Source organism: Mobula hypostoma, chromosome 8 (assembly GCF_963921235.1).
Source record: "Mobula hypostoma chromosome 8, sMobHyp1.1, whole genome shotgun sequence".
Taxonomy (NCBI): domain Eukaryota; kingdom Metazoa; phylum Chordata; class Chondrichthyes; order Myliobatiformes; family Myliobatidae; genus Mobula; species Mobula hypostoma.
In genome coordinates this window covers 74,026,977-74,039,144 of record NC_086104.1, presented here as the reverse complement: position 1 = coordinate 74,039,144, position 12,168 = coordinate 74,026,977, and the positions used below count along the sequence as shown (strand labels likewise).

Sequence of the window (12,168 nt, the reverse complement as noted above, 5' to 3'; positions counted from 1 at the left end):
GCAACTTCAGGAATAACATTTATTTCTATTTCTCAGAGAATATAACAGCAATAACTGTACCTTCGTGCCCTGGGTAGGTAATCATTTGATACATACGGTACTGACACGGAAAATCTATGCATCAATGTTCTATATGTCCCATGAGAAAAATGAGTCCTGTTTCCAAACATCTAAAATGACGTTTCTTCATAAATGAAGCTTTTAGCTTGATGCACATAAGAAGTAAAATGCAGCACAGCTGTTCACCTTAACATTTTATTTGAGGTCAGTGAGTTTACTTTACAAATAGCGATTTTAAAACACTATAAAACATACACAAAGTGCTTCCAATGCAGTTATAAATTATAAATGATTACACAATTAGGTGCAGAATCAGGCTGAAATTTGCATTATTTATGCTTATTTACATGGTGTACAAATTATATCACTGAATATCACGGTAGCATTACGTTCCCAGTTACTACAAAAAAAACTTACAAAACTGTACATATTGTACTTGGAAATACGAGTAGTGTTTCCTAGACTGTTAAGTTTACCCCGTAGCCAAGTAGAAATATTAAAACCAGTATAACTGGTTTATGATTGTCCCCACCTACATGTACTGTGAAGCAGCAGTTCCGTGTAGTTCTGCTCAAATGAAACCTCTAAGAAGCAATAGTTATTCACTAATTTGGTTGCACAAAGCATGTCAAAACCAGAATCACAACATCCATTTGTTGTATGCAACATAGTGGAAAAGAAATCAGTTCAAAAACACCTTTGGCTTGTTTCCACCATCCTCTTTACGATCAGGACATTAGAAAAATTGGGAAATAACCTGTATTTAACAGATCTCCCTGGGGCAAAATTTTCCTTATGTGAATGTTATTTCCTTTGGATTCAGATTTCAGTACAAATTCCACTTAGACAGAAGTTAAATTGTGCTTTCAACCATTCAACATTAAAAAATGCTTCAATGAAATACCTGGAGCACTTTACCATGTTAAAGGTATGTTACAGATGCAAGTTGTTGTAAAATTGAATTGCTCCTTTCTTATTTACTGCAATAATTTTCAAATGGGTACCTAGACCTGGATTTTGTGATGGTTCTAATAAACATGAATATTATTCCATACCAGAATAAATTGTGTTTTTCCAACATGCACAACAGGAAGATTTTGTTTTGATACAAACTAACTAAGTACCTGAATTATTGCAAAGCATATGATGTTATGTCAAGGAAGCAACCATTGTCTGAATATATATTTGTGCCTATTTTGGACCAAGTGGTGAGGGAAATAACATTCGTTGCAAATGATATCTTTAGTCAAATTATTTCAGACTTTGGTATGTTGCCTCTAATAAAAATGCATAGATTGTGGCCTCAGATCCACTAAGGAAATATCCCCAGCAACTAACTAGGCAACAAAAGAACTAGAAAAATCGTGAAGAATAATACAGATTACAGATTAATTAGTGTTTCAAGTAAGTGTGAAAATGTTACATGATTAAGGATTCTAAGACACTAAGGTGCTGGAGTATGAGCCTTTGTAAACTGAATGGAGTAATATACAGGACAAGAACACCAGTTTAATTACATCAACACATTTCATTGAATTGTTCCAGCTGTTATTGATAGTATTGTACTGGGGAAACAACACCTGATCTTACGCCTGAACCTGCCCTCTAATTTCAATGTGGAGCACAGGGCAAAAACACAGGTTGCTTACAAAAAAAACTTAACATCATCTTTATTTTAAATTACTTTCTTCATTTTTAATAGTATTCAAATATTATTGGAAAAGAGGTTATAGCTTTTCTCCAAGGTTAGGGGTATCCCGTGGGTGGAGCTGCCCCAGGTCCAATTAGTTCTGAGACCAGAGAACTAGATTCTATAATATGGTGTGGTGCAGAAAATTACCAGTGGAGGGAAGATGGCTAGCAAATCTACTGTATGAGCTCCCTTTTTCCATTTTTCTTATAGTTCTTATCGATTCCCTTTCATTCAAGCTTGTTTTGCTTGAGCCTCAGTTTCGCTGTGACTTATCCTGGCCTACAGGGCATCTTAGTAATGCAGTAGAATGGAGTGCTGCAAACTCACTGAAGGAAATACCTTGGCAAGTGTCTTCAGGTTCAGTGCCTTGGGCCATTTTCCCACTTCAAAAGGTATAATACAAATAAATGTGTGTTGTTGATTAAAGCTGTGGGGAATGTCAGCGGCTATCACACTGTTAAATTTACATTAACTAAAAGAGAGAAATGGTTTGGCATTGTTTTGTAGCTGGAGAACAAGTTAGGAAGTACAGAATCAAAGGCCTAACTTATTGCTGACATGGTTCAATTTTTTCATTCTGCTGAAAGGTTATTCAACCTGAACCCTCAAATCAATATTGCTGTCTGATCTTAGAAACATGTATTCTGTAGCTTTGCTTAATGGAGTTCAAATGTCATTAAAAAATATTACATTGTGCTTATATTTGTCAAGTAATACCGTCCCACTCATATAAATCTCTCACGTTAGATATTATTGAATGGAAGTTTAGCTATAATCAAGTTTTAAATTGAAATAATATTATACATCCAAAGGATCAGACTGGTTTTTAAATTATGCTAACTGTGCAGGTATGATTGTTAATTTCTGCATAATCTTTAACTATTAAGCATTGTTACTCTGATCTACTTTGACCTCAATGTGACAAACTATGCAGGATCTTTAACAGAAGGAAAAACAACAAGGTAACAACATTTACACTACTCACTCTACTGTAACTACCTGCCCTGATAACTTGAAATAGATATAAAAAAAAATGCTGAAACTTATCTGCATCTGCAGTAATTTTAAATACACAGTGCTATTATAGTGCAATTACACATAGTGCTAAATGAGTGTGTAAAATTTTACACTTACAATTATACTTTGTGATGAAGTTTAAGTACTAGAAAATCTGTTTTAACATGTATGTTTTTTGAAATGTAATGCAAACTCAGTGTAACAAATGCTTGGCTACAGGTGGACGACTTAGGACACTTGTTGCTGAATCAAGAGATTGCTTCATTACGACAGTTGCAAAGGCCATGGATTCATGTCAAGGTGAGCTTTCTACTTACTTCAACATTACCACTTTTTCGGGAGATCAAATAGAAAACAGCAGAAATGGAAGGAAGACCTATATTATACCACACCACTGTTAACACCCACAGTTGCACACGCTTAGAACAGTTGTTTTTATTTTGAATCCAATGGACAAAAATCAATCTTTTATTTTGTATAGAAATGTCACTACAGACCTGTAATGAACATGTAATATCATTTCTGAACAAAAATTATCTTGAAATTGAACTCTGTAATGTTGGTGAGGATAAAATCAATTATTTATAAATAATTATAATGAAAGAATCTCAGTGTTCTTTAAGAGTAATCTCGGTAAACAGTAGAACTGAGGCACAAAATCATTTTTAACAGGTTTAGTGCAAATATTTACAACATAAGCCTCTGCATTTAGTTGCTGGAGAGTTTTAGTCAGTGGATTATGGAGGAATATAGTGAAAAGGAGTTTATTAACTGTACATGCACATTATCTTTAACTATATAGTGGTACTTTTGGTACTTTTCAATATTAAATAAAAAGGAAACTGAAATGCTCTTCATAAAATAATCTCTCTGCATATTTAAAAATTTAGTTGGATATAGAAAAGGCACTGCTTTTGGTCCTGGTACTTTAAGATCTACATGTTGTCTTATTTATTTATCCAGTCCCATGACTACTGAAGTCAAAAACTCCTTTCCTGAAGAATGGTGTAAACTCACATAGGGTGTGCTTGGACAGTGTAAAATCCTCCTTGGATAGGTTCAATGGTGAAGTTGGGGACTTCAAAATCAATGTGAGAAAGTTCCTGAGGTATTTCTGCAAGAAATGTACAGGAAGCATGTTAATCATTTCATATGTAAAAATCAAATTTTGAATTGGCAAGAGAATCAGTAACAAGTGAACACAACTTGGGTAAACAGTTAAATAATTAACAGAAAAATGTTGACAACTTTTTTGTGCAATGAAATACTCCTTAGGAATAGAGTAAACTCACATATTGTGTGATTTCATAGTGTAAAATCCTCTGAAGCCGGGGTTCCGAACTTGGGGTCCACGGACCACGTGCTTAATGGTATTGGTCCATGGCATTAAAAAAGAAAATTGGGAACTCCTGCTCTGAAGGATTACTGCTGGAATGTACTCATGAAAGTGCTATGTAAGGGCCGGCTGGTGGCGCAATGACATCGGCGCCGGACCCGGGAGCGGAGGTTCCCGGGTTCGAAACCAGTCGGGTCCACTCCCAAGTACGCTTTCCATCCGTGCCGGGTTGAGTGTCGAGATCGCAACTCGACCTCGTAAAATAAAGGGAAAAATACTGCGGAAATGTCTGTGTGAGGAGTGGCCCACCACACAGTCTCTCTCTCGCTCCGCGCCTTGTAAAGGCATGAAAAAGACATCATCACAGACGCATGCACGCAGGCACGCCAAAAAAAAAGTACAATATAAATAGATTTGCTAACAATTTTCATAAGGGATTGAATATACACAGCAGAGAGAGATTCAGTGGAGGTAAAGGAGTTGTCATGTTTTGAGTCAAAATACTGCATCAGACTTACCTCTAAATGGGATTGTCTCTCAGCAATTACTCTTTCATCCCGGTTACCAAATATCTTTTTAGGTGGAAACTGTAGGCTGCCGATCTGGAAACAGGGAGTATTGATAACATTAGTCTCATTTACCATTGCAAGAATGGTGGGCGCATGCATATTATCACAGGACAAACTTATTAAGGATTTTGAGTATTTTAAAAATACTTAATAAACTGCACTGGATTAGAGCACCTCCCTTTAGTATTCCTATATGAGGGCAAACATCCAGTGCTGTGTATATCCAAATCAGGTGGGAGTAAAAGGATATCAAAATCTCTGAGCATTTTTGAAGCAAATATACAGTCATTCAAACAACACACATCAAAGTTGCTGGTGAATGCAGCAGGCCAGGCAGCATCTATAGGAAGAGGGTCATTCAAACCCTATTCTTAAAGAAAATAATTAGAGTCCATTGTCTGTTATTCCAACTCTAATTTTTTTTAAAGCAGGGCCTTGTTATACATCTTGTAAAAAAGGTTAAAAAACCAAAAACATTGCATCTCACTTTGACTTTTTTAAAATAGCTTTAATTAACCAGTGGAACAGTAATAACTTGATTTGAGAAATGAGTGCAAAATACCTGTGGCACTTGCAGCCTCCAAAACATCCAAAGACATTGAAATAGAACCACAAGAATAATCCCATGTGTTTTTACACAAAACTTTAAAATTTCACCCTACAATTCAAATGATCCCATTCCTATTCCTATTTGTAGCAAACAGCAGCAAAACCAATCTTCACGCTGACTCGATCTGTATGACTCTTGGCTGTGAAGGATAAACAACATGCAAGCAGACCCTTCATTTGAGATTCAAACCAAATTCTGACCTGCTTTAGAATTTACAAATTCAGAAGGGGCAAGGCCCAGCTCCCAATGCATTTCAAGCACTACAGTACAGGAGCAATTCAGTGATTTTTGGTTGCATACACTGCCCCTCCCTGATAGCTATCTTTTCTGCTGTAAATATCTAGCAGCGTAGTGATTAGCTATTACAGCACAGGGTGTGTGTTCCAAGTTCGATTCCAGCAAAGTTCTGTAAGGGATCTCTGTATGTCCTCCCTGTGAAATGCATGGGTTTTACCGAGGTGCTCTGGTTTCCTCCCACAAAGACATATTGGGTAGGTTACTTGGTCACTGCAAATTGTCCTATGATTAGACTAGAGTTCATTGGGCTGTGCTAAGGTGGTGTTGCTCCGAAGGACTTACTCTGCACTGTATCGCTAAATAAGTAAATGTTACCTTGTAGGGTTTATTGTTTAGAGTTTAGAAATCTGATTATTTCTTCTAAATTTGGAATTGTGCAGAACAAAACACATCTAATGTGAAGAAATACTTCAAAGGAAGATTCGTAGATCTAACTAGAAAGGGAGAGATAAAATTCATTTCTTTTTAATACATCATACCCTCCAAGTGCAAGAAAAAAAAGAAAAATGTTGGAATACAGTAACAGCTGACGACTTACAAAATCTATGAGGGTAATCAGCCTAGTCACTAATCCATCACTGCAGATTGCTTGACTTTTGGCTCCTGATAATTGATACTTTGAATTAATAGGTTAACCTAACTAAAGTAAGGGCATTTATAATGGTATGATGGTAGAGTTGCCCAAAATGGACCGGAAAAATTAGCAAAAAGAGACAGGACAGTAGATGAACAGTGAAAGATATTCAAAGGGCAGGTCCAAAACAGTTAGTTGGAGCTTATCCTAATTAGAAAGAAGAGGAGAGACAGCCTGTGGGTCAAAAAGTAGGTCGAGGATAATGTTAAATTGAACAGCAGGGACCCAGCAGCAAAAACGATCTTGTAAGAAAGGAGAAAATTGATTTTGGAAGAAAATTTATGTGTAGTATTGAAACAATCAGTAGGGGTTTCTATAGGTATAGAACATAGACAGCATTGCACAGGACTAGGTCCTCCAGTCTATCACGACTGCACCGACCACGACTGTTCTGCATTCCTTGCCTGTTCTGTCTACATCTACCACCTTCTCTGGCAGTACCTTCGAGGCACTTACCATTCTGTGTTTAAACAAAAATAATTGTCTCAAATCTCAAACTCCACCCTCACCATCTTAAAGCTATGCTCTCTATTTGGTATTTCCCTTTTGGGGGAAAAAGACCAACTATCTACCCTGTGTAGGCCCCTAATAATTTGATGTACTTGTGTCAGGTTTTCCCTCAGTGTCTGAAGCCTCAGAAGAAAATTTCCTTGTAACTAACACTTGGCAAGTGGAGCTTAATGCAGGGACGTACAAGTTAATAATAATGCACTTAGGTAAGAGAAACTGCAAGGTAGTTGTTATTTAAATGAGGTGAGAATGCAAATGAGTGGAGTTCAGAGAGAGCAGGAGACCTGGTGGGCCTACTCCAATTTTCTTGTGATAGATTGTCTGTGGCATATACCTCATGTCAGTCAGTATCGGAAATATTTACTAAATCTGGCTGCTACAGCACATCAACAGATGTAGTAATATGTTGTGAGCAGTTCAAATGAAAGGTAGGAAAGCATAATAAAGCACACCCTGAAGCTATAATGACTGGACAACTACAGTTAAGTGTCACTTCCCAGATAAATAACAGCTACGAGTCCTCCTAATTTTCACTCAAGTCTTAGTATTTTTTTGTGTTACGTACCCCGTAACTGGGTTGCCAAACCAGCAGAAATGGATCACTCAGTTGGAGTCTGGATTACTAGAGCTAAGAAAGTTTTATTAAAGAAACAAGCAACACAGTAATCGAAAGGATAATAAATGCAACAGTTCAGCAATGATAAACACACGTGCACAGAATTAAGATAACAGGATCAATCAAGCTCTATCGTCATCTAGGGGTAAATGACCAATTTCAAAGTGACACAAAGTCCAGTTCAATTTAGTTCAGTTCGCAGTAATCGTTGCCATGGCGATGGACAATGTGGGGGGAGGGAGAGAGAGAATGAGAACGAATGATCATTCAGAACGGCTTCCACTCACAGATCGGCGATATTGCTCACAAGCAGCTTTCGGGCGAGTCCTTTGTGATGGCACCTGGGGTCACCGACTGTGAGCCCTCCTCCAGATGCGGTCGATCCTCTGCAGTGAACCCGGCACCCAAGCGAGGGTGGACACACACCGGGTTCCCGCTGATCGTACCTTTCCACCCTGTGCGTTTATGGCCCGGTACTTTCCACCGACTTGTGAGAGGTGCACCGCTTCCAGGTTCTCGTTACCTCGGGTGTCGTGTGTCCTGCCTTAGCGAACCTGTCCCTTTTTATCCCCCTGCTGGGGTATCGCCTGTCCATCACTTCAAACAGTTCAGGGTTCAAAGGGGGAGCCGATCTTGACAATACCCAGACTGATGGCTCCTTCATTAACATCTCCAAATGCTGCTTCATTGTTCCTTATCTCTCCCTCCCCTGAGGACAGGTGGCAGACCAACTGCTGATGCCACTGATGCTAGCCCAGGCCAGCAAACATCTTAATTTATGTGTATTCTCGTCACATTTGGAAAAAATTAAAAAAGCTGTTCATGAACATATTACATCAATACTAAAAGTTTCTCATTTTCCTAAATAACATAATTTGAGAAATGCTTCCTGACAGACTACTTATTCATTGTCACAGAGTGTACACAAAAATGGTATTTTAACTTGACTGACGCCACATGGGATTTGAAATTCCAATTTGTTACAAATAATAAAATATTAACCACAAGATATCATCTTTTTTTTGAATAGTTGTGCAGATCACCTTCGACACCTCACCTTTTGAGGCTTTTGTTAAGGTAATCAATCAAACTATCACGTGTCATTAATTTGAAATTACTAAGTAGATTGTATATTTCAGACTATAGCTCACAAGAGCTCTCATGAAATTTTACTTTAAAAGATATTTTTGAACTGTGGCATGTCATATTCTAGATTGAAAGCTTTGATTCACCAGCTCATGTATAAATAAAAGGATACTCTGAAATGCAGCCTCAAATGTCAGGGCTTTGAGTTACAAACATCAGGTTTATTGGTTGGAGATAAATCTTGAGGGAAGAGGCATCTGCCAAGATCACAGGGTAAGAAAGTTTCTCTCCTTAAAGCAGTTATCTTAAAATTATACTTAAGTAGTTGAATATTTTGAATACATGAACTGAGGAACACTTAATTACCTTGCAATTTTAAGCTTGCTCCACCATCTAATATGATTTCCTCACTTGCTGACCTCAGTTAGTTCATACAGGCAATAACATCTCCTCCACAATCTCCATCAGCACAGGTGCCTCAAAAAAGCTGTGTGTTAGCCCCCTTCTCTACTCACTTTATACTTATAACCGTGAGGCTCAGCACAGCTCCAATGCCATACTTAAGCTTGCTGATGAAACGACAGTCGCTGGCCGAATCAAAGATGTTGACGAATCAGGATGTAGGAGTGAAATTGAAAATCTGGCTGAGTGGTGCCACACCAACAACATCTCGTTCTAGGTCAGCTAGACCAAAGAACTGATTATTGACTGCAGGTGGAGGAAACTGGAGGCCCAAGAGCCAGTCCTCATCGAGGGAACCAGAGGAGGAGAAGGTCAGCAGCTTTAAATTCCTTGGTGTCATCATTTCAGAGGATCTGTCCAAGGTTCAGCATGTTAGTTCCGTTACAAAGAAAGCACAGCAGCGCCTCGACTTCCTTAGAAGTTTGAGAAGATTCAGCATGACATCCAAAACTTTAACAAACTTTTACAGATGTGTGGTGGAGAGTCTACTGACTAGTCGCATCACAGCCTGGATCAATGCCCTCAAACAGAATTACGGTCCCGTCTATCACAAGTAAAGCCCTTCCCACATTTAAGCACATCTACACAGAGTGCTGTCACAGAAAGGCAGTAACATTCATCAAGGACTCCCACCTCCCACGCCATGCTCTCTTCATCAGGAAGGTGGTACAGGAACGTCAGGACCCACACTACCAGATTCAGGAACAATTATTAACCCCCCCTCCCCCACAACCATCAGGCTCTTGAACCAGAGGTATAACCTCATTCTGTTGCACTCGCACCATCACTGAACTGTTTCCACAACTTAAGGACGCACTTTCAAGGATCCTTCATCTCACATTTTCAACATTTATTGCACCTAGCTGTACTTCTACTCTCTGAGTATAGGCAGAGATTCAGCACTAACAGTGAGGACCAACAAGGTATGTACAAGGGAAGCACAGGAGCACCTACAGGGCTGCTTTGAATCTGGATGAGTATGCTGCAGTTGTTACCGACTTCATTAAAACCTGTGTGGATGAGTGTGTGCCTACAAAGACTTATTGTACATTCCCAAACCAACAGCCATAGATGAACTAGGGAGGCATGTCATCTGCTGAAGGCTAGATCTGTGGCATTCAAGTCTGGCAACCCAGGCCTGTACCAGAAAACCAGGTATGATTTGCGGAGGGCTATTTCAAGGGTGAAGAGATAATTTTGAATGAGGTTGGAGGTGATACCAGATGCACAGCAACTCTGGCAGGGTCTGCAAGACATTACTTCCTACAAAGCGAGACCCAATAGTATGAATGGCAGCGATGCTTCACTACCAGATGAACTCAACACCGTCTATGCACGCTTTGAAAGGCAGAACACAACTACAGCTGTGAAGATCCCTGCTGCACCTGGTGACACAGTGATCTCTGTCTCAGAGGCTGATGTTAGACTGTCTTTAAAGAGAGTGAACCCTCACAAGGCAGAAGGTCCCGATGCAGTACCTGGTAAGGCTCTGAAAACCTGTGTCAAACAACTGGCGGGAATATTCAAGGACATTTTCAACCTCTTACTGCTACAGGTGGAAGTTTCCACCTGCTTCACAAAGACAACAATTATACCAGTGCCTAATAAGAATAATGTGAGCTGCCTTAATGACTATTGCCCAGTAGCACTCACATCAACAGTGATGAAATGCTTTGAGAGGTTGGTCATGACTAGACTGAACTCCTGCCTCAGCAAGCACCTGGACCCATTGCAATTTGCCTACAGGTTTCCCCTACCATCCGAAGGTACAGCGTTCCTATGAAACTGTTCGTAAGGCGGAATGTCGTAAAGCGAAGAGGCAATTACCATTTATTTATATGGGAAAAATTTGTGAGCGTTTGCAGACCCAAAAAATAACCTACCCAATCATGCCAAATAACACACAAAACCTAAAATAACAGTAGCACATAGTTAAAGCAGGAATGATATGATGAATACACAGCCTATATAAAGTAGAAATACTTCTCTACAATCATTGCCACACTGTTCTCCGTAGCGAAAATCTCACGCAAGCGCTCTTGGCAGAAACACTCTCTCCAGTAACCTTTAAGCTATGAAGCTGCCAAATCATACCAAATAACACAAAAATACACAGCCTATATAAAGTAGAAATACTGTATGTACAGTGTAGTATCACTTACCGGAATTGGGAAGACAGCACTGAGCACACTGATGATGGTGTGTTAGGCTGAGTCGTCGGAGGTTGGGGTGGTGCAATGGTCCCCAACCTCCAGGCCGTCGACCGATACCGATCTGCGAAACATGCAGCGGTAACTGGGACGCACCCAGCACATCTTTAAGAAAAAAGCCAAAATAAACAAGCTAATTAATTAGGTGCCGCCCGGCATGTAAATGTCGGCCCAGATCAGAGGCGACGCAATCGCCTCTGATCTGGACTGACTATTACATGCCAGGTGGCACCTAATAGTTTATCAACTATAGCTCAGCATTTAATACTATCATTCCCACAATCCTGATTGAGAAGTTGCAGAACCTGGGCCTCTGTACATCCCTCTGCAATTGGATCCTTGACTTCCTAACTGAAGACTACAGTCTGTGCGGATTGGCGATAGCATATCCTCTTCGCTGATGATCAACACAGGCGCACCTCAGGGTGTTCTACTCTCTATATACACGACTGCGTGGTTAGGCATAGCTCAAATACCATCTATAAATTTACTGACGATACAACCATTGTTGGTAGAATCTCAGGTGGTGACGAGGGGCATACAGGAGTGAGATATGCCAAACAGTGGAATGGTGCTGCAGCAACAACAACCTGGCACTCAACATCAGTAAGACGAAAGAGCTGATTGTGGACTTCAGGAAGGGTAAGACGAAGGAACACATACCAATCCTCATAGAGGGATCAGAAGTGGAGAGAGTGAGCAGTTTCAAGTTCCTGGGTGTCAAGATCTCTGAGTCCTGGTCCCAACATATGGATGTAGTTATAAAGAAGGCAAGACAGCAGTTATATTTTATTCAGAGTTTGAAGAGATTTGGCGTGTCAACAAACACACTCAAAAACTTCTATAGTTGTACGGTGGAGAGCATTCTGACAGGCTACATCACTGTCTAGTATGGAGGGGCTACTGCACAGGACCAAAAGAAGCTGCAGAAGGTTATAAATCTAGTCATCTCCATCTTGGGCACTAGCCTACAAGGTACCCAGGACATCTTTAGGGAGCAGTGTCTCAGAAAGGCAACGTCCATCATTGAGGACCTCCAGCACCCAGGGCATGCCCTTTTCTCATGGC

General features: G+C 39.8%; 1 protein-coding gene across 2 annotated transcripts in view; it reads right to left on the bottom strand.

Annotated features, from left to right (window-relative positions):
* Positions 1-246: 246 nt before the first annotated feature.
* Positions 247-12,168, bottom strand: part of kif16ba (kinesin family member 16Ba) — a 180,748-nt gene continuing 168,826 nt past the window's right edge. For both annotated transcript variants that reach the window (XM_063056132.1, XM_063056133.1), the window contains exons 25-26: positions 4,625-4,708; positions 247-3,884 (exon numbers count right to left, since the gene is read on the bottom strand). In XM_063056132.1, the coding sequence (XP_062912202.1) occupies positions 3,726-3,884; positions 4,625-4,708 (243 nt within the window). In that variant the 3' untranslated portion in view covers positions 247-3,725. The remainder of the gene's footprint in view (positions 3,885-4,624; positions 4,709-12,168) is intronic.